Genomic DNA, 23,719 nt, shown 5'->3' on the forward strand with positions numbered 1-23,719 from the left:
GCGTGGTATAACACACTATTGGAGCCCCAGCAACAGCCTTATGGTTAACGTGAGAAGTTGGCTATTTCCTGCTGGCCTGATTATGGATATCACACAACACACACACACACACACAGTTGTTGTCCAATCACAACAGGACGCATATCTCAGAACCAGGAAAAATATAGCCACGTCACTCCCATTTCACAGAAATCTCTTAGAAGATACCGTATTTTTCCGTGTATAAGACTAGGGTTTTTTTCTTTAAAAAATATGTTTAAAATTCTTATACACGGATACAATCTCCTCCCATTTTCTTAATTTGGAGTCCCGAAAAACAAGGGGCGTCATACACGGTGTGTGTGTGTGTGTGTGTGTGTGTGTGTGTGTGTGTGCGTGCGCGTGTGTGTGTGTGTGTTATACACACAAAAAAGACGGTACTTGCACATTTTGCCCCATAACGTTCTTTCTAGGAGTGCAAGATACTTTCTTTTTAAAAAGAAAGAAAGAAAGAGACCTCGCAGTTTGAGGCATCGGCCTATGGGCACCGCTGGAAGACTCCACAAGTAGCATGTTGTCCACCAGCACCGGGTTGGTGATCCCTGCTTCTAGGCAGTGCATAGTACATCAAACTCAAAAACATCATAGCAAATTTACCGATAAAACAATGGTAGAAGACATGACGAACTGCAAAAGCTTCCTAATTTATCATACTTGGCTGCATAGGAAGAGGGGAATAGGGAATGTGTGAGTCGCAAGGCTTGCCTAGGTTCTTTTCTGCTCATGCACAGCCTAAACCATTCTTTACCGCGACACAGTAATACAAAAGCAGTTCAGTTTTGCAAACCTTGTGCTGCAAACAATACCAATTCTACATTAAAAAAGGTACATTTGAAATAAATGCAACCATTTAAGTGATTCATTTTGTAGCAGGCATGTGAGGTCAAAAGGACAAAAAGTGTGGCTCACCCAAAGAGCCGTAGCAAAAGTTTGTGATGTTAATCCTGGATTTCCATCTCCGTGGGTTCATTTACTTACTTACTTTTTTTTTTTTGTCATAATAAATGTCAGCAGCAAAACCTGCTTTTCCACATCATGCAACCACACCTTGCTGTAGTGGCTATCCAGATTTATTTAAAAGTATAATATATATAGTAGTGTAAACTGCAGCTGGTTAAGCTGATTTCATCTTTGCAATGGCCTGTAGTGAATTCATTGGGTTGATAAGAACTTGGTGAATTTTTATCACTTCTATTCTCCCTTAACTCCTGCCCCTCCTTCTCCTCTCCTCTCCTCTTTCTTTCCAGCTGGAATATCCTCATTTTACCACTCACCCCCATTTTTAAGCTTAATACGATTCCACCCAGTTGCTTATGGTTGGGTTCTGCAATAATAATAATAATAACCCTATTATTATCATATATAATACACTCTCACGTATTAAAAACCAGACCTGTTTTTTAAAAAAATAGTGTTATGCATTTTTAATAGTAAGTAAAAAGCAGACTTGTAAAGTACAGGGAAAACATTAGTGTTTCAAAATCTGATTGTTTCCCCGCCCTCAAGGTCTGATTGTTATAGACTGGCTGGTGTTCATTATTCACCTGAAATAAGGATCCAACAAGCATTCTTTCGGTTGCCTATTTAATTTCAAAACTGTTACAGTTAAGTATGAACGAGAAAAGAGTATTCTATAACAAAGATAAAGGAAGAACAACAGCTAATTCTTGGGATGCCCCTTGGAGGACCATAAGGTCCTTAAACAACAACACTTTGGAGGCCCTGAGCCTCAAGGAGGTTAGATTGGTCTTAACTAGGGCCAGGGCCTCTTCAGCACTGGCCCCAACTTGGTGGAACGCTCTGTCACAAGAGACCAGGGCCCTGCGGGATTTTACATCCTTCCGCAGGGCCTGCAAGACGGAGCTGTTCCGCCAGGCTTTCGGCTTAGACTCACTCTGACCCCTTATATGGGATTTGGTATAAATTCCCCCCCCCCCTTTTTTTTTTGCTGGCCCATGTAGGACCAGCATGGATACCTGGCTCAGGTGAATATCTGATGTTTCCTCCCTTTATGGTCTTGATTTATGGGCTACTACTAAAATGAGGCTGCATTTTAAGCTGTATTTTAAGCCGTATTTTAATTAACTGTTTTTGTTTGTTTTTTCCCTATTACGTTTTATTGTAATTTATATTTGGTGTTAGCCGCCCTGAGCCTGGCCCTGGCTGGGGAGGGTAGGGGTATAAATAAATTTATTTATTTGTTGTTGTTGTTTACGATGCTGAAGCCTTTGCACTAATTCATGGCTATGTCCATTTGCCAGATTTCCGAAGGGAGAATGTGTTGCCTCATTCTACCTCCAGATCCAGGCTTACTCTGCTGCTACAATCTCCCCCTGTGAAATTCCTTATCAGCCCAGAATTCTTCACAGTGCTGCATTCTAACCCTGTGAGTAGTCGGCGCAATTATACCTGTACACAAACACTTGCAGGGTTGTGGAGGGTTTCCGTTTCCAGTATTATGAGAGCGATGGCAGGTGAGAGCTGCCACGAAATGTTGCAGCGTGGCGTGCTCCCTATTCAGGATTCTAGTTCCCACCCACAACAGTGAGTCAGTGTTCCATGCCCACTGAACACAATCCGTCTTCACTGGGTTCTTTTTGAGGTGTGGGTGTCTCTCTCTTAAGGTTCTCCTGAGTCTGGCAATAGCTCCATCTTATGTGTTGGTACATTTAGGCTACATAAGCACTCTCCCCCTCAATATTGGGTTGGGCAGAATTGGGGTCTACTGGTAGGCATCTGGTGGTTTGCAGTAGACTAGTATTATCTAGCAATAGCAGCGAGAATAACAAAAACACCCCCTCCGCCCCCATTATACTGCTGAAGTTGGGAAGGCTTGGGATAACCAGGAATGTATTTTTATGTTGGAGAACTGTGAGCTCAGCTCATTTCCTGCATTCAAAACAAATCCCTGGGTTTAGCAGCTGTTCAGAGACACCATGTCCTTTATCCTGCAAGTGAATGCCTTTCACTACTGGCTTCAATTGGTGAAGTTCAGGGTTATAGTAAAAAAACACAGAGAAGGTTTCATAAGGCTGGAGCCTGCCCTCCCCTGGTATGTAAGATAATTATTTTAATTGCTTTTGTTCTTGGTTTCTTTATTAAGCATTTTGTGTTTATTATCTTGTATTTTTATGTTGTGAACCGCCCTGAGATATGCATACTTAATAAATAATAATAACACACATAAGCCATTTTCACTAAGGTAATAATTACGAAAAGGATTTTTTGAATTAAGTTGTGATCATATTGTGTATTTCTTATGTATTGTAAAATGTTATGAGGAGGGGAAAGAATAGAAGAACAGGATAAACTGCTGAGAGAGGAGACCTGTGCACAGCAACACACACCTATCACACTGGTTTTTGTGGGATTCCAGAAGAGGGAAGTTTGCAACACCATGAAAACAGTTTCTCCCGGAGTAGAAGCAAAATGACCCATATCCATTACTGCAGTGTAACGCTAACGCTCCTTGGTGTGCCAGATCCTCAGGTCCAACTGGAATGGATAAGTTAGTAGCTGCCTATGGAAATCATGTGGTAACTTACTCCCTTGGTTTTTGTATAAACAGATCCCAAGGAGTTTGCTGTTTGGGCTAAGGTTCTATGATAGCACCCTGCATTTCACACTGGTATACAGTGGTACCTCTAGTTGCAGACACGATCCGTTCTGGGGTGCCGTTCTCACCCCGAAAAGTCCGCAATGAGAACGGTGCTTCTGCGCAAGCTCAGATCACGATAGAGTGCTTCTGCACATGTGCGAAGCATGCAGAACACTTCTGTGCATACGCAAAGCACGCAGAACACTTCTGCATGTGTGCGAAGCATGCAGAATGCTTCTGCGTGTGTGCACGTGGCGAAACCTGGGACAACACAAGGTATGACTGTAATAGTTTTGGAGATTGTAGAGCTGACCATATTGAAATTAAGACCACATTCAGAGAAGCCTTCATGATTGTAAAACACTAAGCCATTGGAAATTGGGCAAAGAGCTTCATCTCATGTACAGGAGTGTTCCAAGGCAGTTGAGGAAAAGGGTTTAATCAGGGTAGGGTGGCAGAGAAAGAGTCAATGTAGAGAAAAAGACATTTCAACTGTTTTTCGTTCTCAGTCTTTCCTATTGTAAAGTGCAGAGTTATGACCTCTTCCTAACAGAAATGCAGTTACTGAAAGACAAGAGGCAGGCGTTAATGTGTTCCGGGGATCCCCAAGGGATACAGCAATAGAATTTTTTAACCTTAAGGAGACATCTCTCCCTCCTCAAAACAGCTCAGTGAGGGCTGAGCATGGTGAGTGGTCATAGGATGCTGAGTCCCTTTCGGGGAAAGGATTTGAAAACTGGTCAAAAGAGTGGAGTGAGCTTCCTGAAAGAAGTATTCGGTGGAACACGAAACATTAACACAGAACAGGAGTGCACTGCACACTGCAACATTTTGTTGCGGGTCCCACTTTTTAATTTGTTAAGTGGGATATTAATAATAACCTAAGCACCAGCTTCTGTGTTTGGGTGGGGTATTTCATTATTTATCCATATGAATGTTGCATGTTGAAATAAAATAACAACAATTTTCAGTACAGTGGTACCTCGGGTTACAGACGCTTAAGGTTACAGACTCCGCTAACTCAGAAATAGTATCTCGGGTTAAGAACTTTGCTTCAGGATGAGAACAGAAATTGCACGACCGTGACAGCGTAACAGCTAAAGTGGTACCATTAGCTAAAGTGGTACCTCAGGTTAAGAACAGTTTCAGGTTAAGAATGGACCTCCAGAACGAATTAAGTTCTTAACCCTTAGGTACTACTGTAATTGTTAATGGGTTCAGAGACAGAAACTATATTTTTTGTCTCCCATGTGTCTGACCGAGGTTGTACCTGAACCCCTGGTGCTTGACATGATGGTTTTAGAAAGCCTCTAGGTGAATTTTAAAATGACCCAGCGGTAGATCCAGCAAGCTGTTCGCCTAGGAGGAATTGCTGCTTATAAAAGATGAATGACAAAACCCTTTATCCAGCCTTCTGAGGCTTGCGTAGATATTCAAAGCCTAACGCTTAGCTTCCGAAAATAATTGTCTTTGTTTCTTCTTCCCCTCCCACCGTCCAGAGTGCCTACCGCATGTTTACAAACAATACGTGTCTGAAGCACATGATCACCAAAGTCCGGCGGGATACTCACCATTTTGAGCGCTACCAGCATAATCGAGATTTGGTGGGCTTCTTGAATATGTTTGCCAACAAGCAGCTCGAGTTGCCGAGGGGCTGGGAAATGAAGCACGATCATCAGGGCAAGGTAACAAATATAAAGAACTAGCTTGTAAATTAAACCAGCGTTAGACTTCTGTTTTCTTCATCCGAATACTGATGAAATTGAGGAAGCTGCCCTGGCCGAGCCAGATACTCACACTTTCCACCCTCCACCCAAATAGGAGAATGATGATGCCAGTTTGCTGTGTTCTCGGTGATCTTCTCCCTAACATGCTAGTTTCCATGGCAGCATTTGGGTGTCATGCTAAACCCAGAGCTAGCCAACGCTGGGGCACTCCAGATGTTGTGGAAGACAACTAACCATCTTAATTGGCTGGGCCTGATGGGAGCTGTTTACTATCCCTGCACTAAACTATACTTTTAAATCAGATGGGGAAATTGTCTGGATGTTGCTGGGCTACAACTCCCATCATCCATAACCGTTGACTTTGCTTGTTGGGGTTTATGGGAGTTGGAGTCTCAACAACATCTAGAGGGCCACAGGTTCCCCAGCCCTAGTTTAAACCATGAAGTGATCCTAGGTAAGCTTTGAGCTTCTCATCTCAGCCACACCAAGTTGGCTTGTTTCAAACAAACTATAGCTAACATTGACAGTTTGTTGGTTTGGATAGAATGTTTTAACTGTAAGGAAACACAGAAGCAAAGATTTTTATCCTTATCCTTCTGGCCATGCAGAGAGTGCACTTGAGCCCAAGGCTCACCCAGGATCATTTATGTCACACTATACTCTGGCCACGTGACCCCGAAGCTGTACGCCGGCTCCCTCGGCCAATAAGGGGAGATGAGCGCCGCAACCCCAGAGTCGGTCACGACTGGACCTAATGGTCAGGGGTCCCCTTTATCTTTTTATACTATGGTTGAGCAAGATATAGAAGTACAGCTTATGTTGGACTTAAAATAATTTCAAAGTGTAAATGTAATTTCTATTCCAATACCCCAGCTGAGGGACACCAATTGGTGTCAGCTTTCAAAGGAGATAAGACAAATTCAGTCTAAGTCTAGTAGGGATGGCTACGTGCTACCTCTGGGGTAGGGATGAATGGATCTTCCAGTTTTGGTTCTCTTGATGTCTCATTTTTTCCAATCTTAAATTCAGTCCTCCAGGTTTCTGTAGCAAATTAAAAAAAAAATCCTCATGGAAATTGTTCAGTATTTTCTCCTAATGAACACATTTTTTGTATGCGGTTTTGAGTAATGTACACATTTTAAAAGCATTTCCCCCCTAGTATAATGCATGTGTATATGTTATTTTCACCAGCACGTGCATTTTTATATACGCTTTACCCCAGTAGATTCATTTTTGTACACATGACTTGGTTGGATAGCTGCTTTGCAAAATTCAGAGTAGTGTGAATTTTGAAGGATACCTGTGCTTCAGTTATGTTTTGGAAAGTGCAGATTAGATCGATTTACCTTCAGATGTGAACTGAATCCAATTTTACCCCATCCTTACTTTAGGGGTGAGAGAGAGAGCATCCTTTAAATACTATCGGTTGCTGGGGAGCTACTGCAGGAGAAAGTTACTTGCCCCTTATGTCTTCCTTGTTGGCTTCTCCTAGGCACCTTGTTCATTGATGTGAGAAGCAGGATTCTGGAATTGGTAGACCTTTGGTCTGGTCTATCACAGCTGCTCTTCTTGATTTTTGTTGGTGATAACCTGTACAGTGGTACCTCGGGTTACATACGCTTCAGGTTACAGACTCTGCTAACCCAGAAATAGTACCTTGGGTTAAGAACTTTGCTTCAGGATGAGAACAGAAATCGTGCGGTGGCGGCAGCAGGAGGCCCCATTAGCTAACGTGGTGCTTGAGGTTAAGGACAGTTTCAGGTTAAGAACGGACCTCCGGAACGTATTAAGTACCTAACCAGAGGTACCACTGTAAACCTATGACTAACATGTGGGCTGCTGGTTTGCAGAGGACTTTGTAGCCTCTGTCTTTTTCATCTATGGCTGGTTTCCCCATGTGCACTTGAGCACAACAGCGCATCTAGAAGAAACTAGAAGTTGTGCAGTGATCGCATATTTTGTGGCTATCTTCACCGTGCATCAGAAAAGGAAGCGGAACAGGCTCCTGTGCTGCGGTCTTATGAAAGACGCTGAGATCTTATCAAGGGTGACCAACAGCTAAACTAGGAAGAGACCAGAGGCACCCAGTAGTCGAGTTTCTTGGCCACTGACAGATGATAATTTTTATAGCACAAGCATGACTAGTGCGAAAGGTTTAAAATGCTGTGTTGGTTTTGTTAGCTCAGGAAACAGAAATTGCTCAGTGTTTGGTTGCGAGAGAGATTTGATATGGGCTAGGGCATTCCAGAACAACTTTGTACATTTGGCTTGAAGTTCAGTTTTGCTGAAACAGTGGCTGGGTAACCTTGGGGGAGGCATGGCCGCCCCTTTTTATTTGAAAATGAATTCACGATTAATGTATGGTGCTGCAAGGGACAGAGAGTGCCGCTTAGTCTTCAAAGTACCCGATAAGATAAAGCAGAAGGCAACTAAAAACAAAAGGTGGCTGGGCACTGATGTAGAGGGAGGTGCTATACTTTTGCAATGCTCGATAAGCACTAGCGTGTGCTGGAGGAGTTGCTTTTTCTGCTTTTTAAAGCGAAGGTTTTTCTTATTATTATTGTGCATTCCTTCTGTCTGGGGTAACTCAGCTCTTTGGAATGCGTTTGGAGCCAAGGGAGGGACGGAAACTTCATTTGCCCTCTTCCTTCTGCTTTTCACCGCACAAGTTAAAATGGATAAAATTCCCTTTGCAGGCAGGAAGGGAGGAGCAGTAGCATGAGTATTCCCCTGAAACAAGGAGGCGTCTGCTTTCCTGCCCCATTTTTTTTAAAAAAACCTTCATTACTTAGGGATGGGATACAGTGCCTCTGGAAGACTGTATAAAGGGTGAAAATAGAAAGAAAGAAGGCAGGACAGTTTGGAGTATAAGCTCCAAAGTGCTTTGCTGTAGCTGCTGGGAAAATGCTTTGCATGCATTGAGGCCGCAGGCCTAAGCTCCCTAACTCTTTGTTTTGGGACCTTAAACGAAAAGTTCTGTCCTTTAGCCATGTGCTTGGAGTTCCCTTAGGAATCAAGTTTTGAAAAAACAGTCACTTAGTCCACATTGGAAGGCAGGAGTTGAATGTCTTACAAATAGTGGGCCTGTTCATTGTAGGAGCTCATTTACATATGTACATATGCACATTGGCTCTTGTTTTAGCATAGCGGGGTGATGGCCGGGGGGCCTGGGAGCATGATTTTGAGGAGGCACACGCCAGGCACCCCTACGATGCCTGTGTGTCCCTGCCCTGCCTGTGTGTGTGGGGGGGGTGTTTTTGGGCCCCAGAGCCTGGCCTCGCTGTGCCGCTGTGCCGCAGGCCCCCTTGCTGAATGGCCACCCGGCCAATATTGCGGGGAATGCACCCGCCAAGGGCCACGCCAGCTGGCCAGGCTCCTCCCTGCACTGGCGGGTGGGCAGATAGCGCAGCGGGACCCCGTGAACCCTACGTGCCCCATGTCCACGTGGCAGCGGCGAGGGTTGGACTGTTGTGGCAGGTTTTGTTTACCCTCCGCGCCCAGCCCCTGGTTCCGCCTGATGCCCGGTGTCCACACATGCCAGCGAAGGATGCAACGCCACTGAGTTCATACAAATATCCCCTCATACACCCACAATTCCATGCAGCCCAACTGGTGGTGTGCAACAGCTCACTTTGAGCACATGGTTTCATGTAGTTCATTTCAGGATTGGAGATGAGATGTGCTCATGGTTTCTCAGAAGTGGTTGTGTCAACCGAGTCTTTTCCTTGCACAACCTTCCTGTCCTTGTATACACGCATAGATGACTGAGCTGTTTTGCTGATGGTGAAAGTACCCTGAGTTGTTTCAAGTTTTCGTTATGACATAATTACAGTAGAACAGGGATGGCCAATTGCTGGCTCATGGACAAAGTCTGTCCTTCCCTCCTAGGGCCATTTGGAGATTTATTTTTTAACAGTACAACTTGGCAGAAAATACTGCTGTTGGTGCTATTTTATTATATGAACACAAGTTGTGTGTTTCTTGCTGCCTTGAAACTGAAATACAGGTGGAGACCATACCTGCTATAGTAGTACAGTGGTGCCTTGCAAGACGAAAAGAATCCGTTCCGCGATTCTCTTCGTCTAGCGGTTTTTTCGTCTTGCGAAGCAAGCCCATTGACGGCTTAGTGGTTTAGCGGCTTTTAGCGGCTTATCGGATAAGCGGATAAGCGGCTTAGCGGCTTAGAAAAAGGGGGGGAAGGGGGGGACCCGCAGGAACTCGCAAGACATTTTCGTCTTGCGAAGCAAGCCCATAGGAAATTCGTTTTGCGAAGCACCTCCAAAACGGAAAACTCTTTCGTCTAGCGAGTTTTCCGTCTTGCGGGGCACCACTGTAGTAGCAAAAAGCATATCAAAATAAACTCGAGTGATGGTTGGCTTATGATTTCATAGCTAACACATAAAATTGGCATTGAGCAGCCTTGTCCTTGATACAGTCAGTGGAGCATGAGACTCTTAATCTCAAGGTCAAGGGTTCAAGCCCTACATTGGGTGAAAGATTCCCTCATTGCAGGGTGTTGAACTGGATGACCCCCGTGCTCCCTTCCAGCTATACAATTCTATGATTCTAAGATGAGAGCTGTCTGCCCCTCTCCTCAGTTGCTGATCCAAGTAGAGAGAGCAGGTAACTGATACAGGATTTGCTGAGTCGGCACTTTGCAGGGTGAGAGTTAAGTCTTTGGTGCATCAGGTGGCAGTGCGTTCAGAAAGTGGCCTTTTAGCCATTCGTATTTGACTTAGACCACTGAAGAGTAAACGAGCCATACTGAGAAGAAGTAAACATACAGTCATCCCTTGGTTCTCAAACTTAATCCGTTCCGGAAGTCCGTTTAACTCCCGAAATCGTTTGAAAACCAAGGCGCGGCTTCCGATTGGCTGCAGCAGCTTCCTGCACTCAAGCAGAAGCCGTGTCGGACGTTTGGCTTCTGAAAAACGTTTGCAAACCAGAAGAATCACTTCTGGGTTTTCAGCATTTGGGAGCTGATTTGTTCATCAACTAAGCTGTTCAAGAACCAAGGTATGACTGTAGTGGCAAAAAGATTCCTCTTCCAGCTGCAAGCATTTATGCTTGCTTGATGAGACGATTTGTCCTTGCTTCCCCTGTGCACTGTTCCAGGGGTTCTCCTGATACCCGCCTCCTATACATTGTTTTTTTTGGGGGGGGGTTGCAGCAAAAGAGAAAGGAAAGCTTCGTTGTGCTAGCAGAAGTCCTTGCATTGTTTTTTGCTGGCTGGAGCAGAGAGTTGAATCCGGCCCAATGTACTGTAGTTTCACGGATGAGCCATAGGCTAGTAGTTAGGTCTGTTTATGTTTGTTCTAAGAAAATGTCCCTAATTCCTAGGGCAGGCATGGCCAAAACTTGGCCCTCCAGCTGTTTTGGGATTACAGTTCCCATCATCCCTGACCACTGGTCCTGTTAGCTAGGGATGATGAGAGTTGTAGTCGCAAAACAGCTGGAGACCCAAGTTTGGCCATGCCTGTCCCTAGGGACTTGGAGAGCTGCAATGTGGCCTAGTGGTGCTGAGGTAGCAACCTGAGTCCTTACCCTATGCACTTGTTTGCTGTCTTAGCTAGTATCACAATAGCGTGTGTGCTTCTGCATGCCGTATTTTTAGTTTTGTAGAAAGAAAAACGTATAGTTGAACAGATACATTGCCCATCTGGGTAAAATGTGAAGCTTTTTCCAAACCAAAATGCCCTGTTTCTCTGCCCAGCTTCCATAAATATCTAGGCTACACCCTTGCCTGGTTGGCCAGTGGTAGGTATAAAATTAGGCTGTTGGGTTGTTGAGTGTTGGTTTTTTTTAGTGTTCTTCATCTCCATTTCCAGCTGTGGTGCCATTGTCCAGATTAGCCCAAGGCTTTGAAGCTCCAGTAGCTTTTCTTTTCTCTAATGAAGCTTCAAAGCAGTGATCCTGAGTTTCATTATGTAGCAGACTGCTACCGGCTGTCCTCAAAGCACTTGTGCTTAACGAGATATGATCGCATTCATTTAGTGTAATCCTTAAGCATCTATTCCTGTTTGTCTAAGTGCGTTGCACAAACCAGTGCAGCGTGCTTTGCTAAATTGCTGTGTAAGAAATCAGAATTGTGCATATGCAACACTGTTCATATGGAAACATTAGTTTCCCTTCAGGACAGACTTGATCTGAATTTGTCTTTCAAGTTATATGCTTGGTTGAGGGTTCATCTGATTAAAATTTTAGCCCTTGGAAGGCCAGAGCTTTCTTCCAAATGCACAAGTTTAAATTAGATAAAAGCCAAAACATCAAGCAGGCTGATTCATAAACCTGTTAAGCCAGAGTGCATAAAGCAAATTAGATTGGACAGGATCTAAATGAAAAGACTCTAGTTTAATTGGGGTGATGACACAAATGCCTGGGTCTAACCCCCCCCCCCCCACCTCTACCAGCACCCATCACAAGCAAAACCTGAACAGAGGCCCTCAAGCTTTTAACATGCAATGCTCACATGTTGATCTCAAGTTCATGCATTCATCCATTGTTCACTGCAGAAAATATCCAAACAACAAAAGCACATCTTGTTTTAACCCTCTTTGGGCAGTCATTAGGCGTTCAGTGAGTTGTATTTTCCTGAAGCACTATGGTGTTTCATTAGGATAACTGGTGTATTATGTTGCCATGATAACAGCAGCAAGACTTTGGATGTGAGGACGCAACAGACTCCGAAAGGGTTTTGTTCTTAATTGACCACAGCAGGAATTAACATCAGGAAAAATGTGTAATTAATACACTGAATTAAATGGTATGAAATAATGTAAAAACAATGGCAATGGTTAAGACAAACAATACATAAAGTTCTGCCAGCATGACATAGTAATGGATGGAAACCAAACTGCAGTGGAATAGAATCAGGTCTGCTTGCGATGGATACAGGGCGGAACGGGCATTGCTAACTTTGTACATTCCTTCCCCTGATTTGTGTAGTGCTCTTCAGTTAACTTCAGATCTTTCCACAAAAACCTACCTTTATCCATAAAGCCTTTACTAGCGCTATTTTTCTAGAAAAAGAGGTGCCAGAACTCACCATGAAAGCTGCCTTCCTAGTTCTCTTATAATGGCAATGGCGCCCACCTGAGAGGTTCTGACTGGGGGGGGAAAGCCCTGCCCTTGACTTAATTTCTTAATCCTCATTTCCTGCTGTATCTGAGCTTTAAGTTCCTGCAACGCATTGAGCTTTCCCTCCCCACCACTGTTCGTTGTTTCTCCAAATGTAGATCATTATAAGCTGTTTAGGGACAGGAACTGTTTATATTTTGCCTATGGGACTCTGCAGAATCTTGTACACTGACAGTGCTGTATGTATGGGTGGATAAAGAAATGCCAGATAACAGCTACTAGAATTGTGTCACCTTAATAACTAACAGGTTAATTACGGTGTGAGCTTTCTTGGGCCAAATGTTTCTGATTCCTTCAGGGTAGATGCCAGGTATTGTCTCTGAATCATTAAGGGTAAAGTTTCAGGCTCTTGGAACGCGAGTGGCACTGTGGGTTAAACCACAGAGCCTAGGACTTGCCGATCAGAAGGTTGGCGGTTCGAATCCCCGCGACGGGGTGAGCTCCCACTGCTCGGTCCCTGCTCCTGCCAACCTAGCCGTTCGAAAGCACGTCAAAGTGCAAGTAGATAAATAGGTACCGCTCTGGCGGGAAGGTAAACGGCGTTTCCGTGCACTGCTCTGGTTCGCCAAAAGCGGCGTAGTCATGCTGGCCACATGACCCGGAAGCTGTACGCCGGCTCCCTTGACCAATAAAGCGAGATGAGTGCCGCAACCCCAGAGTCAGTCACGACTGGACCTAATGGTCAGGGCTCCCTTTACCTTTACCTTTATTAGGTTCTTGAAATGGTTTCTTCTTAGCTGCATAGCGCAAGCCTAGCAAGGCCACGATCCGAAGCATGCTTAACCTCAAAATAAAGTTCCTCTAGGGTCAAAACGTGACATACTCCCAAGTAAAGAGGTTTATGACTGGCTGCTTCCCTGGCAAAGGATCAGGTCCTGCCATGCCTACGGTTTTTCTGGTTTAGGCAACTGGTTCATGCAGCTGCTGCTTCCAAAGCTGTTAGGGGTTGTGCTGTATTTTGAAATCTGCTTTTGCTTCTCCAGCTACTCAGAATTTTGTCTGGTTGTTGTTGTTTTAGCTGCCCTACCTAGAATAGCCCTCCTCAGATTGCAGCTGGCATGCTTCAGCCTGCAATCACGTTGTGCCATGGTCCTTAATCAGATGTTTCACATGTGTACTCACCCATTTGTGGTTGTAATTATACAGTAAGCAGTTGGTTGAGTTGGTTTTTTATACTTTTTTTTGAAGTTGGTTTTTATTTATTTCTTTAAAAAGTAGATAACTTTGTGTCCTTCCTCCCAGATATTAGGTGAAACAGAGACCTACCTTTGAAGATCTGGCCAGCTATTTTGAATGAATATGTAAAATTCAGCCCTCCTTGCACACCACCCCAGTTTCATTCCCTCCCAACAACAGAGCCTTCCCTGTCATGTAGGGATCTGGGAGAAATGAAATTTGGTTTGCATTTAGGTGAACCTACCTAATGAGCACTTTGCAAGGCAATGCAAGAACCTGAAACACAGTATTAAAATTCACACTTCTCTGAAATTTGCAGTGGAGTTCTCTGAGCAAGTAATGCAGACAAAGATGCATATACTGACATAAGAATGTATATATTGGTGAAAGTGACATTAAAAACGCATTGTATTAGGGAAAAGTGCCAAGTAAAAACATGCATACTAGGGGGAAATGCATTAAAACGTGCATATTACGAGAAATTTCACACTGAAATGCAAGTGAATTTTCACGAGGACTTTTATAAGCAATGCAGACTGATGCGGAGAGCTGAAAGGAGGGCTGGGAAGATGAGAAAGTGAAATTGCCCATCAAATCTGACTTTTTGTCCTACTTCCTACATTCTTGGTACCCCTGAGTTCTCATCCTCAACCCACTCAGCTCCTGTTTGTGAATCATTCTCTGTGATTAGTTGCTCAAGTCCTCTCCTCTTAAGCAATCTCACTGTTCGTTTCACTTGACTTCTTTGAATTGCTGTGCACACGAGAATCGGAACAGTTTTTGGAGCACCAAAAGCCTGTGTAGTGCTGGTAATCCGTGTTAGAACGCACCCACCCACTCACCCCCAAAGAGTTCCCTGTTGCGTGACAAAGTTAAAGATCTTAACGGCCATTAGAACATAAGACTTCCTGCGCCTGTAACCACCCAATGCTTTGCTGCTCACAAGTGCAGCTTAACATAGGAAGGCGTGCAGACAGAAATACCCACAGGAATCACAGTGAGGTTTTGGCAAGTAATGAAATGCTTTCCTCTCGCTCGTCTCCTCTTGCTTCTTTACCAGGCTTTTTTTGTCGACCACAATTCCCGCACCACGACGTTCATCGACCCACGGCTTCCTTTGCAGAGCAGCAGACCGACGAGTGCATTGGTCCACCGGCAACATTTGACGAGGCAGCGCAGCCACAGTGCTGGTGAGGTAAGCTAGCACTTAGCCCATGTGTGTGAGAGAGAGCCTGTCAAGGTTACAGGATCCTCGGTTCTTCACAGTTCCATTTCTACATTCATGACGGATAACATTCATTGTTATGTCAGTCTTCTGATTCCTTCCTCGGAATGTAATTTCATTGGTGACCTGGATCAGCCTTCCCCAAACAGGTGCTCTCCACATTTTGCTGAACATTAGTTCAACACAGCCTGCATGTCCAGTGGTCAGGGATCATGGAAGCTGTATTCCCTATGGAGGACACCAGCTTGGGGAAGTCTGGCTTTTCAAATAAACCATTCAGAGAACAACTAATGACCGAGTGGGGATTTGAACCCAGGCCCTGGCCATGCAAGTCCCAACATTCTGGTCAATATTTTCCCATCAGATGTCAAGGAAATAAACAACTGTCAAGGAAATAAACAATCTAACTTTTAGAAGACATCTGAAGGCAGCCCTATTTAGGGAAGTTTTTAACGTTTAATGTTTTATCATGTTTTTAATATTCTGTTTGGAGCAGTCCAGAGTGGCTGGGGAAACCCAGCCAGATGGGCGGGGCATAAATAATAAATTATTATTATTATTCACTGTCAGAGACAATACATTATATATTTTATTGGATATGGTTAAAAAAGAAAAGTTAGTGCCACACATGTCTAATCCAACCCACATCAGCTTTATCATGGAGGCGCAGGTTACAACAGCCAAGGTGACATTTTTCCACCTTTGCCGCATCAACCAGTTGGTCCCTTACCTTTCCCGCCCCGACCTGGCCATAGTGATCCATGCGATGGTCACCTCCAGGCTTGACTACTGTAATTCGCTCTATGCGGGGCTGCCCTTGAAGCTGTCCCAGAAACTCCAGCGGGTGTAGAATGCTGCAGCGAGGCTCCTCACGGGGTCTCTGCCATGGGAGCATATTCACCCAGTGTTTTTCCAGCTGCACTGGCTCCCGGTGGAGTACAGGGTCAGATTTAAATTGCTGGTTTTGACCTTAAAGCCCTTCACTGCCTAGGACCCTCGTACCTACGGGACCGCCTCTCCCGGTATGCCCCACGGAGGACCTTAAGGTCCATATATAGCAATACCCTAGAAGTCCCGGGCCCTAAGGAAGTTAGATTAGCCTCAACCAGAGCCAGGGCCTTCTCAACACTGGCTCTGGCCTGGTGGAATGCTCTTTCTCATGAGACCAGGGCCCTGCGGGATCTGATTTCTTTCCGCAGGGCCTGTAAGACAGAGTTGTTCCACCTGGCCTTTGGCTTAGAATCAGTTTGATTCCCTCCCCCTCTTTCTTTTTCCTTTCTCCTCCTGTGAAGAGGCTGCATCTTAATGTTTTAATGTTGCATCTTAATCTTTAAATTTTATTTTAATCAACTTGTTTTTATTATTGGTTGTTAGCTGCCCTGAGCCCGGTCTTGGCTGGGGAGGGCAGGGTATTATTATTATTATTATTATTATTATTATTATTATTATTATCAATGACAAAGCAGCCTTGGGAATGCTTTAGCTGGTTTACAATAGATGCATGGGAGTTATTTACTTCTTTCTTTACTTCTTTCTTTCATTCTTTCTTTCAGTTATTGAGCTTTGAAAAGCTTGTTCTTATTTATTAAATTTATATACCGCACTATACCCGCAGGCCTCAGGGCGGTTCACAGGATAAAATAGAACTATAAAAACACAAAATATATAATCAAAATAAATACAAAAACTACCCAGTTATCTTTTCATGGCCAAGCAATGTCACAAAGTAATGTACAAAGAGTAAATACAGTAGAACCACAGGCAGAGAATTAGACACTGGATGGTTATAGACAGATAGATACCTGCAGGATTCTGAAATGGATCAACAAAATCCTCTTAAGGAAAAGCATAGTTAAAATATAAGTCCTTATTGAAGGTTAGGACTGAATGGACCAAATTGCTATAAACTGGAAGGGAGTTCCACAACTGCGGAGCCACCACTGAGAAGGCCCTGCCTTGTGTGCTTGCTCACCTATCTAACAGATACTGGTGTTTGCCATCCTTAAAGTACTCCGGTCTCAAATTTAGGGCCTTAACAGGCTGATAATATCTTTGCAGTGTTCAAAACTCCCGTTGTTCTAGGTGCCTTTTGTGACAGGGAATTTCATTAGCACAAGCAGTTTCTGACCTCTGGGAGCAGTACTGCGCCTAAGATTTCAGATTAAAACTGCAGAGTGGAAGGAAAGGAGGACCTTTTCCTGCCTCTCCACTTCCAGCTACTCTCTGAGGGCTGGAGAAGAGACCCTCTTAAGAATTTTGAGGAGGCGGGCAGGGGAAGGACTAGACCATGTGAAAAACAAGCGTAATATTTTAGCTGCAGTTCATTCATTTTCAACTTTGTATTCTTGTTATAAAAAAGTGTGCCTAGACATTCCGTTGTTGCGCCCATAACCTAGGTTTAAGGTGCCATTTAGCTCATAGCTTTCATATCTCAGTTTCTAACACTGTATCTTTGACCTGTAGCTCACTAGGCTCCAAGCTGCATTTGAATTCCAAGTTTTGGTGGGTTCTGGGCTCCAGAACTGGGCTGCTATCTTCCTACTGATCTCAACACAGCCAGTCATCGATTGCAAAGCAGTGCGCTCGTCTAAACAAGTTCACTGACTGGAACGTGTCCACTGACAAACTGGAACATGTCCAGAGGAGGGCGACCAAAATGGTCAAAGGCCTGGAAACGATGCCTTATGAGGAACGGCTAAGGGAGCTGGGCATGTTTAGCCTGGAGAAGAGGAGGTTAAGGGGTGATATGATAGCCATGTTCAAATATATAAAAGGATGTCACATAGAGGAGGGAGAAAGGTTGTTTTCTGCTGCTCCAGAGAAGCGGACACGGAGCAATGGTTCCAAACTACAAGAAAGAAGATTCCACCTAAACATTAGGAAGAACTTCCTGACAGTAAGAGCTGTTCAACAGTGGAATTTGCTGCCAAGGAGTGTGGTGGAGTCTCCTTCTTTGGAGGTCTTTAAGCAGAGGCTTGACAACCATATGTCAGGAGTGCTCTGATGGTGTTTCCTGCTTGGCAGGGAGTTGGACTCGATGGCCCTTGTGGTCTCTTCCATCTCTATGATTCTATGATTCATCACAGAAAACAAAATATGCAAATACTGCAGTTAGCTATCTTATCACTTGTGGACCAAGGTGACAGGAGTTCTCAGTTCCACTGGAATCTATAGCAGCGTGTCAGATTATAGCCTGAATCAGCTGGATTCAGGTTGTCCCAGCTCGACGAAAGTACCCTGACCATTGCAATAACAATTTTTATCTTTTGCAAAATGTCCCTGCCATTTCCCCTTTATACCACTGGAGGGCCTTTGAATACAGATATTTGTTCACAGAACAACAGCCAGAGGAGCACCCTGTTTTTCACATCATGGCTTTTTGATATGGTTATCTGTTTCAAGTCAAGCCAAAGGATGCACTGAATGTCAAAAGTGGGGGGCAGGCAGGGGAAGCAGAACATGTACCATACTGACAAAGAAATTGGACCCGAGCCCATTCTTGGAATCCTTCTCTAATAATTTCTAATAAAAACAAGTGTGTTTATAAGCATACAGGTATTGATTTTTAAATCTCTTTGGGCCCCTGCTGTGTGTTAACTCTGCTTCCTGCACATTGGTCTGTGCACAGTCATTCTCCTGGCCCTCCCTTTAATTTATTAAAAGTCACCGTGCAAAGGAGTGGGTTGCAAAAACCGAAAACAACTGCTGATAGAGCGGTGTGCATATTGAAATGAAGCATATAGTATAAAGCAAATAGTAACCTGTTAGTAACTTACAAATATTTGCAAGGTTACCATTTTTAAACTGAAAGGTCATCACTCTTCTTGTTTTTCCTTTTTATAAAGACCTTTTCTGAGCTTGGTCCACTATTCTTGGGGTCAAAGTTTGAAGGGGTGAGGCTGTAAAGGGGCGGGGAAGTAAATCAAGGAGATGGAGCAAATAATACTGGTATTTCCACTTCCTGACACACTTCGAAAGGAGTTGTTTTCCCCCCTCCCACTTTTCTCCTGTACTGAGAAATGTACAAATCTAGTTTTGGGAGACTCTGTGTTTTTGCTTCTTTGTGGCTCTTTGGCATCTTAAAAAAGCAAGTTGGGTTTGATCTATTTTAATGACACAAAGTTGTGGGTGAAGATTTGCAAATATGCATGTTTCTCACGCTGAGAGGAAAGGGTATATGCAGTGAGCCTGCAGAGCAGGGAGCGATGAACTACAAAAACCCCCGAAGTTCATGTAACAAAGACCTATGGGAGCCAGGAAATTGCAGAAGTAAAGGTTGCTCTTACAGAGCAGAATGCACTCAGCTGTAACTGTGAAGGGAAGCGACAGTCGTAGATGGTGCTTTTGTGCTTCCTCTATGGGACCCAAGTATAAAGCCATAAAGAATATTAAACCTCACCAAGGCCTGCAATGTCAGCTGAGCTTGTTTGTTCCGGTGCGTATCAAAAGCAGGGTTACTTGCAATCAGTTATGATTTGTTCAAACATTGGGGGGAAATCTTCAAGCGCACACTAGTTCTCAGCGGAAACAGAACTCCTCCAGGCTGTTAAATGTTACACAAAGTAAAATAAAAGTTTATTTCAAACTCTCAGCCCAGACTGAGCTTTTTATGGTTGGTAAGTAGAGTAATGGTGTAATAATAATAATAATAATCACAACAACAACAACAATTTTATTGCTGATACCCTACCCATCTGGCTGGGTTTCCCCAGCCACTCTGGGTGGCTTCCAGCAATATATATATGTATGTATATATATATTATATATGTATACATATGTATATATATAATGTCAGACATTAAAAACTTTCCTGAACAGGACTGCCTTCAGGTGTTTTCTAAAAGTTGTGTAATTCTTTATCTCCCTAACATCTGATGGGAGGGCATTCCACTACCAAGAAGGCCCTCTGCCTGGTTCCCTGTCACCTCACTTCTTGCAGTGAGGGTACCGCCAAAAGTCCCTCGGAGCTGGGCCTCAGTGTCCGGGTTGAACGATGGGGGTGGAGACGCTCCTTCAGGTATACTGGGCCGAGGCCGTTTAGGGCTTTAAAAGGTCAGCACCAACATTTTGATTTGTGCTTGGAAACGTACTGGGAGCCAATGTAGCTCTTTCAAGACCGGTGTTATGTGGTCTCCGTGGCCGCTCCCAGTCACCAGTCTAGCTGCCGCACTTTGGATTAGTTGTCGTTTCCGAGTCACCTTCAAAGGTAGCCCCATGTAGAGTGCATTGTGGCCCTTTAATACTTGGAAAAGCTCTTAAACAGATACTGAGTCAAACAGGTGCCAGCTGAGACATCGGACTGGATTCAGCTTGCAAGGCTTGCTAGCCGAAACCCTTGCAAGGACTTTAGCTAGCACTGCAGTGCTTTCTCACATCTTCCCCTGCATCCCTGCACCTCCTCTCCTCACGTCACCCCAAAAATTGGCTCAGTGGAGCGGTCAGAAGAACCCCGAGAACAGCATGCATTTGGAGAAGGGGATTGTTCTGTGTGGCAAGCGGAAATGTTTGTACTGATAGACCGGTTGCCATAGTGCTACACTGAATTTTTCCTGTTGTTTTTAACTGGATGTATTTGAGACTGATACCAATGTGAAAAGAAAACAGAAAAGAGAGTTGAAATTGTATTAAAGCTTGTTAGATGATAATTTTCACCTTGTTTGAGTTATTTGTGAAGGCACTTAGATTTCATTTGTCCCCCGTTCACTAGTTTCTAATTGATACATAGACACAATATTTTTTATAAAAAAGCACAATTGGGATCGCTTTGTTCTAGAAGAGGGTGTAATGTGAAGTTGGGGTAGGAGGAGTTTTTGCATAATTAAAAGACCCCCACTGGAGGTTGTTTTGGACCTCAAACATGGTGGAAGGTTAAATGTCGGAAGAAACATTTTAGTAACATTTTAGTAAAGCAAAGCTGCTTTACTTTATTTAAAAATATTTTAAATGACAATGTAAAGTAAGGCGTTTCTTTCTGACCATGGTCCTTTTGATAATCGTCTCGCATCGGCCCCAAAGCTACCACAACTGGGAACTATAAAGTAGTTAATACGTGTATGTAATGAATGTGCACATTTGGGGTTACGTAATGAGCAGTCTTGAGACTCTGAGGGAAAGTTTAACTCTCTCCCACACTCTTGCTCAGTCCTGACAGAAAACTCTCTGAAGCTGCTATTTGCTTTTTGAGGGGAAGCTCCCATCAATGCCTATGGAGGCTTCTCTTGAAGTTCAAACAGCAGCTTCAGACAGGATTTTATTTTTTAAAAACGGGAAAGTATTCAACTTCCTTTCCTCACTTCTCACCCACCAAAAGCTGCTTCCCCCTAGCTGCTGTTTTCAAAACGATCAAATCAGCTTTGTACCTAAGAATAATGACCTCCTTTTTTTGTTTGTTTGTTTCGCTTTTCCAGGTAGGAGAGGATTCCCGCCATTCAGGACCTCCTGTTTTGCCGAGGCCATCAAGCACATTCAACACAGTGAGCAGGGCTCAATACCAGGACATGGTTCCTGTGGGTAAGTGTGCCTTGTAGAGTCATGCTTTGTTTGCATTTTGCATGGGAGGGCTGTGTCTTACGTTACCATTTTAAGGCATGAGGTTTCTCCTGCAATTTACTCCTGTTCTAAAAAACAACAACAAAATATTGGGCAGGATCCAGTGTTGCACGAGTGGACTTTAGTGAAATGTATACTGTGAGATACTAGGTGTGGCTCTGATATATGCACTTGGGGTAAACTCTTGGCGTTAAATGCTGTGCTATAATGTTGTAACCCAGCAGGTGTTCCTTTACAACTGGAGCTGGTTATTTTGGTTTTCTGTGAGCATTTTTCGCGGCCTCGTGCCTTAGGGTTGCCAAGCACCCAGCATTTTGCAGGACTACCTGAGCCGAATGCCTTTTTGGAGGCCACTCTGTGACCTTTCAGACATGGATTAACTAGAATCTGATGTTGACAGACGGTAGGACGGGGTAGGAGGATAACGTTGGAAAAAGAACATCCAAATTGTTCTAGCTAATTAGCTCCTGGACTGGTAGCAACTTCCACCCACCAGAGCTCAATACAGGAACACTGAGAGAAATGGGTGAGAGTTTAGTTAGACAGGGCTGAAAGTGGGGAGCTTGTTCTCTGAAAGTGAGCACTTGCTGTCAGTGAGATTGCAAAGCCTCTTCACATTTTAAAAAAAGTTTATGTAACTAGGAACACATTGTACAAAAGGGACTTTAAAAAGTTATCTGTAGCAAGGCATTGACAGGGTTAAAAAGGTAAAGGGACCCTGACCATTAAGTCCAGTCGTGACCGACTCTGGGGTTGCGGGGCTCATCTGGGGTTGCCGAGGGAGCCGGCGTACAGCTTCTGGGTCATGTGGCCAGCATGACTAAGCTGCTGCTGGCGAACCAGAGCAGCGCACGGAAACGCCGTTTACCTTCCCGCCAGAGCGGTACCTATTTATCTACTTGCACTTTGATGTGCTTTCGAACTGCTAGGTTGGCAGGAGCAGGGACCGAGCAATGGGAGCTCGGCCCGTCGCGGGGATTCGAACCGCTGACCTTCCGATCAGCAACTCCTAGGCTCTGTGGCTTAACCCACAGCGCCACCTGGGTCCCTATAAAGGCAAAGGGACCCCTGACCATTAGGTCCAGTCGTAACCCACTCTGGGGTTGCGGTGCTCATCTCGCTTTATTGGCCGAGGGAGCCGGCGTACAGCTTCCGGGTCATGTGGTCAGCACGACTAAGCTGCTTCTGGCGAACCAGAGAAGTGCATGGAAACGCCGTTTACCTTCCCGCTGGAGCGGTACCTATTTATCTACTTGCACTTTGACGTGCTTTCGAACTGCTAGGTTGGCAGGAGCAGGGACCGAGCAACGGGAGCTCACCTCGTCACAGGGATTCAAACTGATCGGCAAGTCCTAGGCTCTATGGTTTAACCCACAGTGCCACCCGAATCCCCTAGGTTTAATGTGCCATTTAGCTCCTTGCTTTCACATCTCTGTTTCCAACACTGTGTAGGTGTGTTTCCAACACTGGCACACCTCCCAGGCCTCCAGTTTGCTAGGAAAACTGAATTACTGTGTCATGAAATGAAAAGTTTGGAAAGCTTTGACCTAGAGCCTTCCTGCCTCCTTTCCAAAGCCCGGTAAGCAGTCCTCCAGCTGGGGGCTCCTGGCTTTCTGGACCCCCAGAAACAAACCCTCATGTAAGTTATGAGTTACCTGCATTACCTTACTTTTATTTAAAAGGGCTCACAGATGCAGTGAGAATGTCTTGTCCCTTAGGAAGGGAGTTCTGCGTTCACCTGCATGCTGCTCGTTAACGTTAAACCTTAGGTAGTCTTAAAACAGGGGTCTTCAAAGGTAGCCTCACATAGAGCGCATTGCAGTAGTCCAAGCGGGAGATAACTAGAGCATGCACCACTCTGGCAAGACAGTCCGCAGGCAGGTAGGGTCTCAGCCTGCGTATCAGGTGGAGCTGGTAGACAGCCGCCCTGGACAAAGCATTAACTTGCCCCTACTAAGACAGAGCTTGGCCACCATTACCGAAGGTGCAGAGTAATTGGCAGGATTTAATCTCTGTCTTAAAAATGTTTTGTGTTTTTTTTTAATTGATGATTGTTATTTTTACATCTTAATGTTCTGTTGTTTTTAAACTTGCAAGTTGCTTTGTGTGTCCACTTACACAAAAGCAGAGTCAAATACGCATTAAGAAGATTTCAACGAAAGAGTTTCCATGACATTTTGTGCCAGGGTTTTTGGGTTTTTTTAAAAAAAGAATGCACAAAAAGACCACATTTAAGCGGTACACCATTTTGTACACTTTTCAATGCTT

At 44.4% G+C, this 23,719-nt stretch overlaps 2 protein-coding genes across 7 annotated transcripts in view; both read left to right on the forward strand.

Annotated features, from left to right (window-relative positions):
* Window positions 1-23,719, forward strand: part of HECW2 (HECT, C2 and WW domain containing E3 ubiquitin protein ligase 2) — a 193,857-nt gene that overhangs the window by 126,922 nt on the left and 43,216 nt on the right. For all 6 annotated transcript variants that reach the window (XM_081855139.1, XM_081855143.1, XM_081855144.1 and 3 more), the window contains 4 exons: window positions 2,301-2,425; window positions 5,137-5,322; window positions 14,738-14,872; window positions 21,310-21,412. In XM_081855139.1, coding sequence (XP_081711265.1) covers window positions 2,301-2,425; window positions 5,137-5,322; window positions 14,738-14,872; window positions 21,310-21,412 — 549 coding nt within the window. The remainder of the gene's footprint in view (window positions 1-2,300; window positions 2,426-5,136; window positions 5,323-14,737; window positions 14,873-21,309; window positions 21,413-23,719) is intronic.
* Window positions 16,660-23,719, forward strand: part of STK17B (serine/threonine kinase 17b) — a 106,633-nt gene continuing 99,573 nt past the window's right edge. Inside the window, exon 1 of the mRNA XM_081848669.1 lies at window positions 16,660-16,671. The gene's annotated coding sequence lies outside the window, so the exon portion shown is untranslated. The remainder of the gene's footprint in view (window positions 16,672-23,719) is intronic.

The sequence above is a fragment of the Podarcis erhardii genome (genome assembly GCF_964252035.2).
Source record: "Podarcis erhardii genome assembly, chromosome: 1".
NCBI lineage: Eukaryota > Metazoa > Chordata > Lepidosauria > Squamata > Lacertidae > Podarcis > Podarcis erhardii.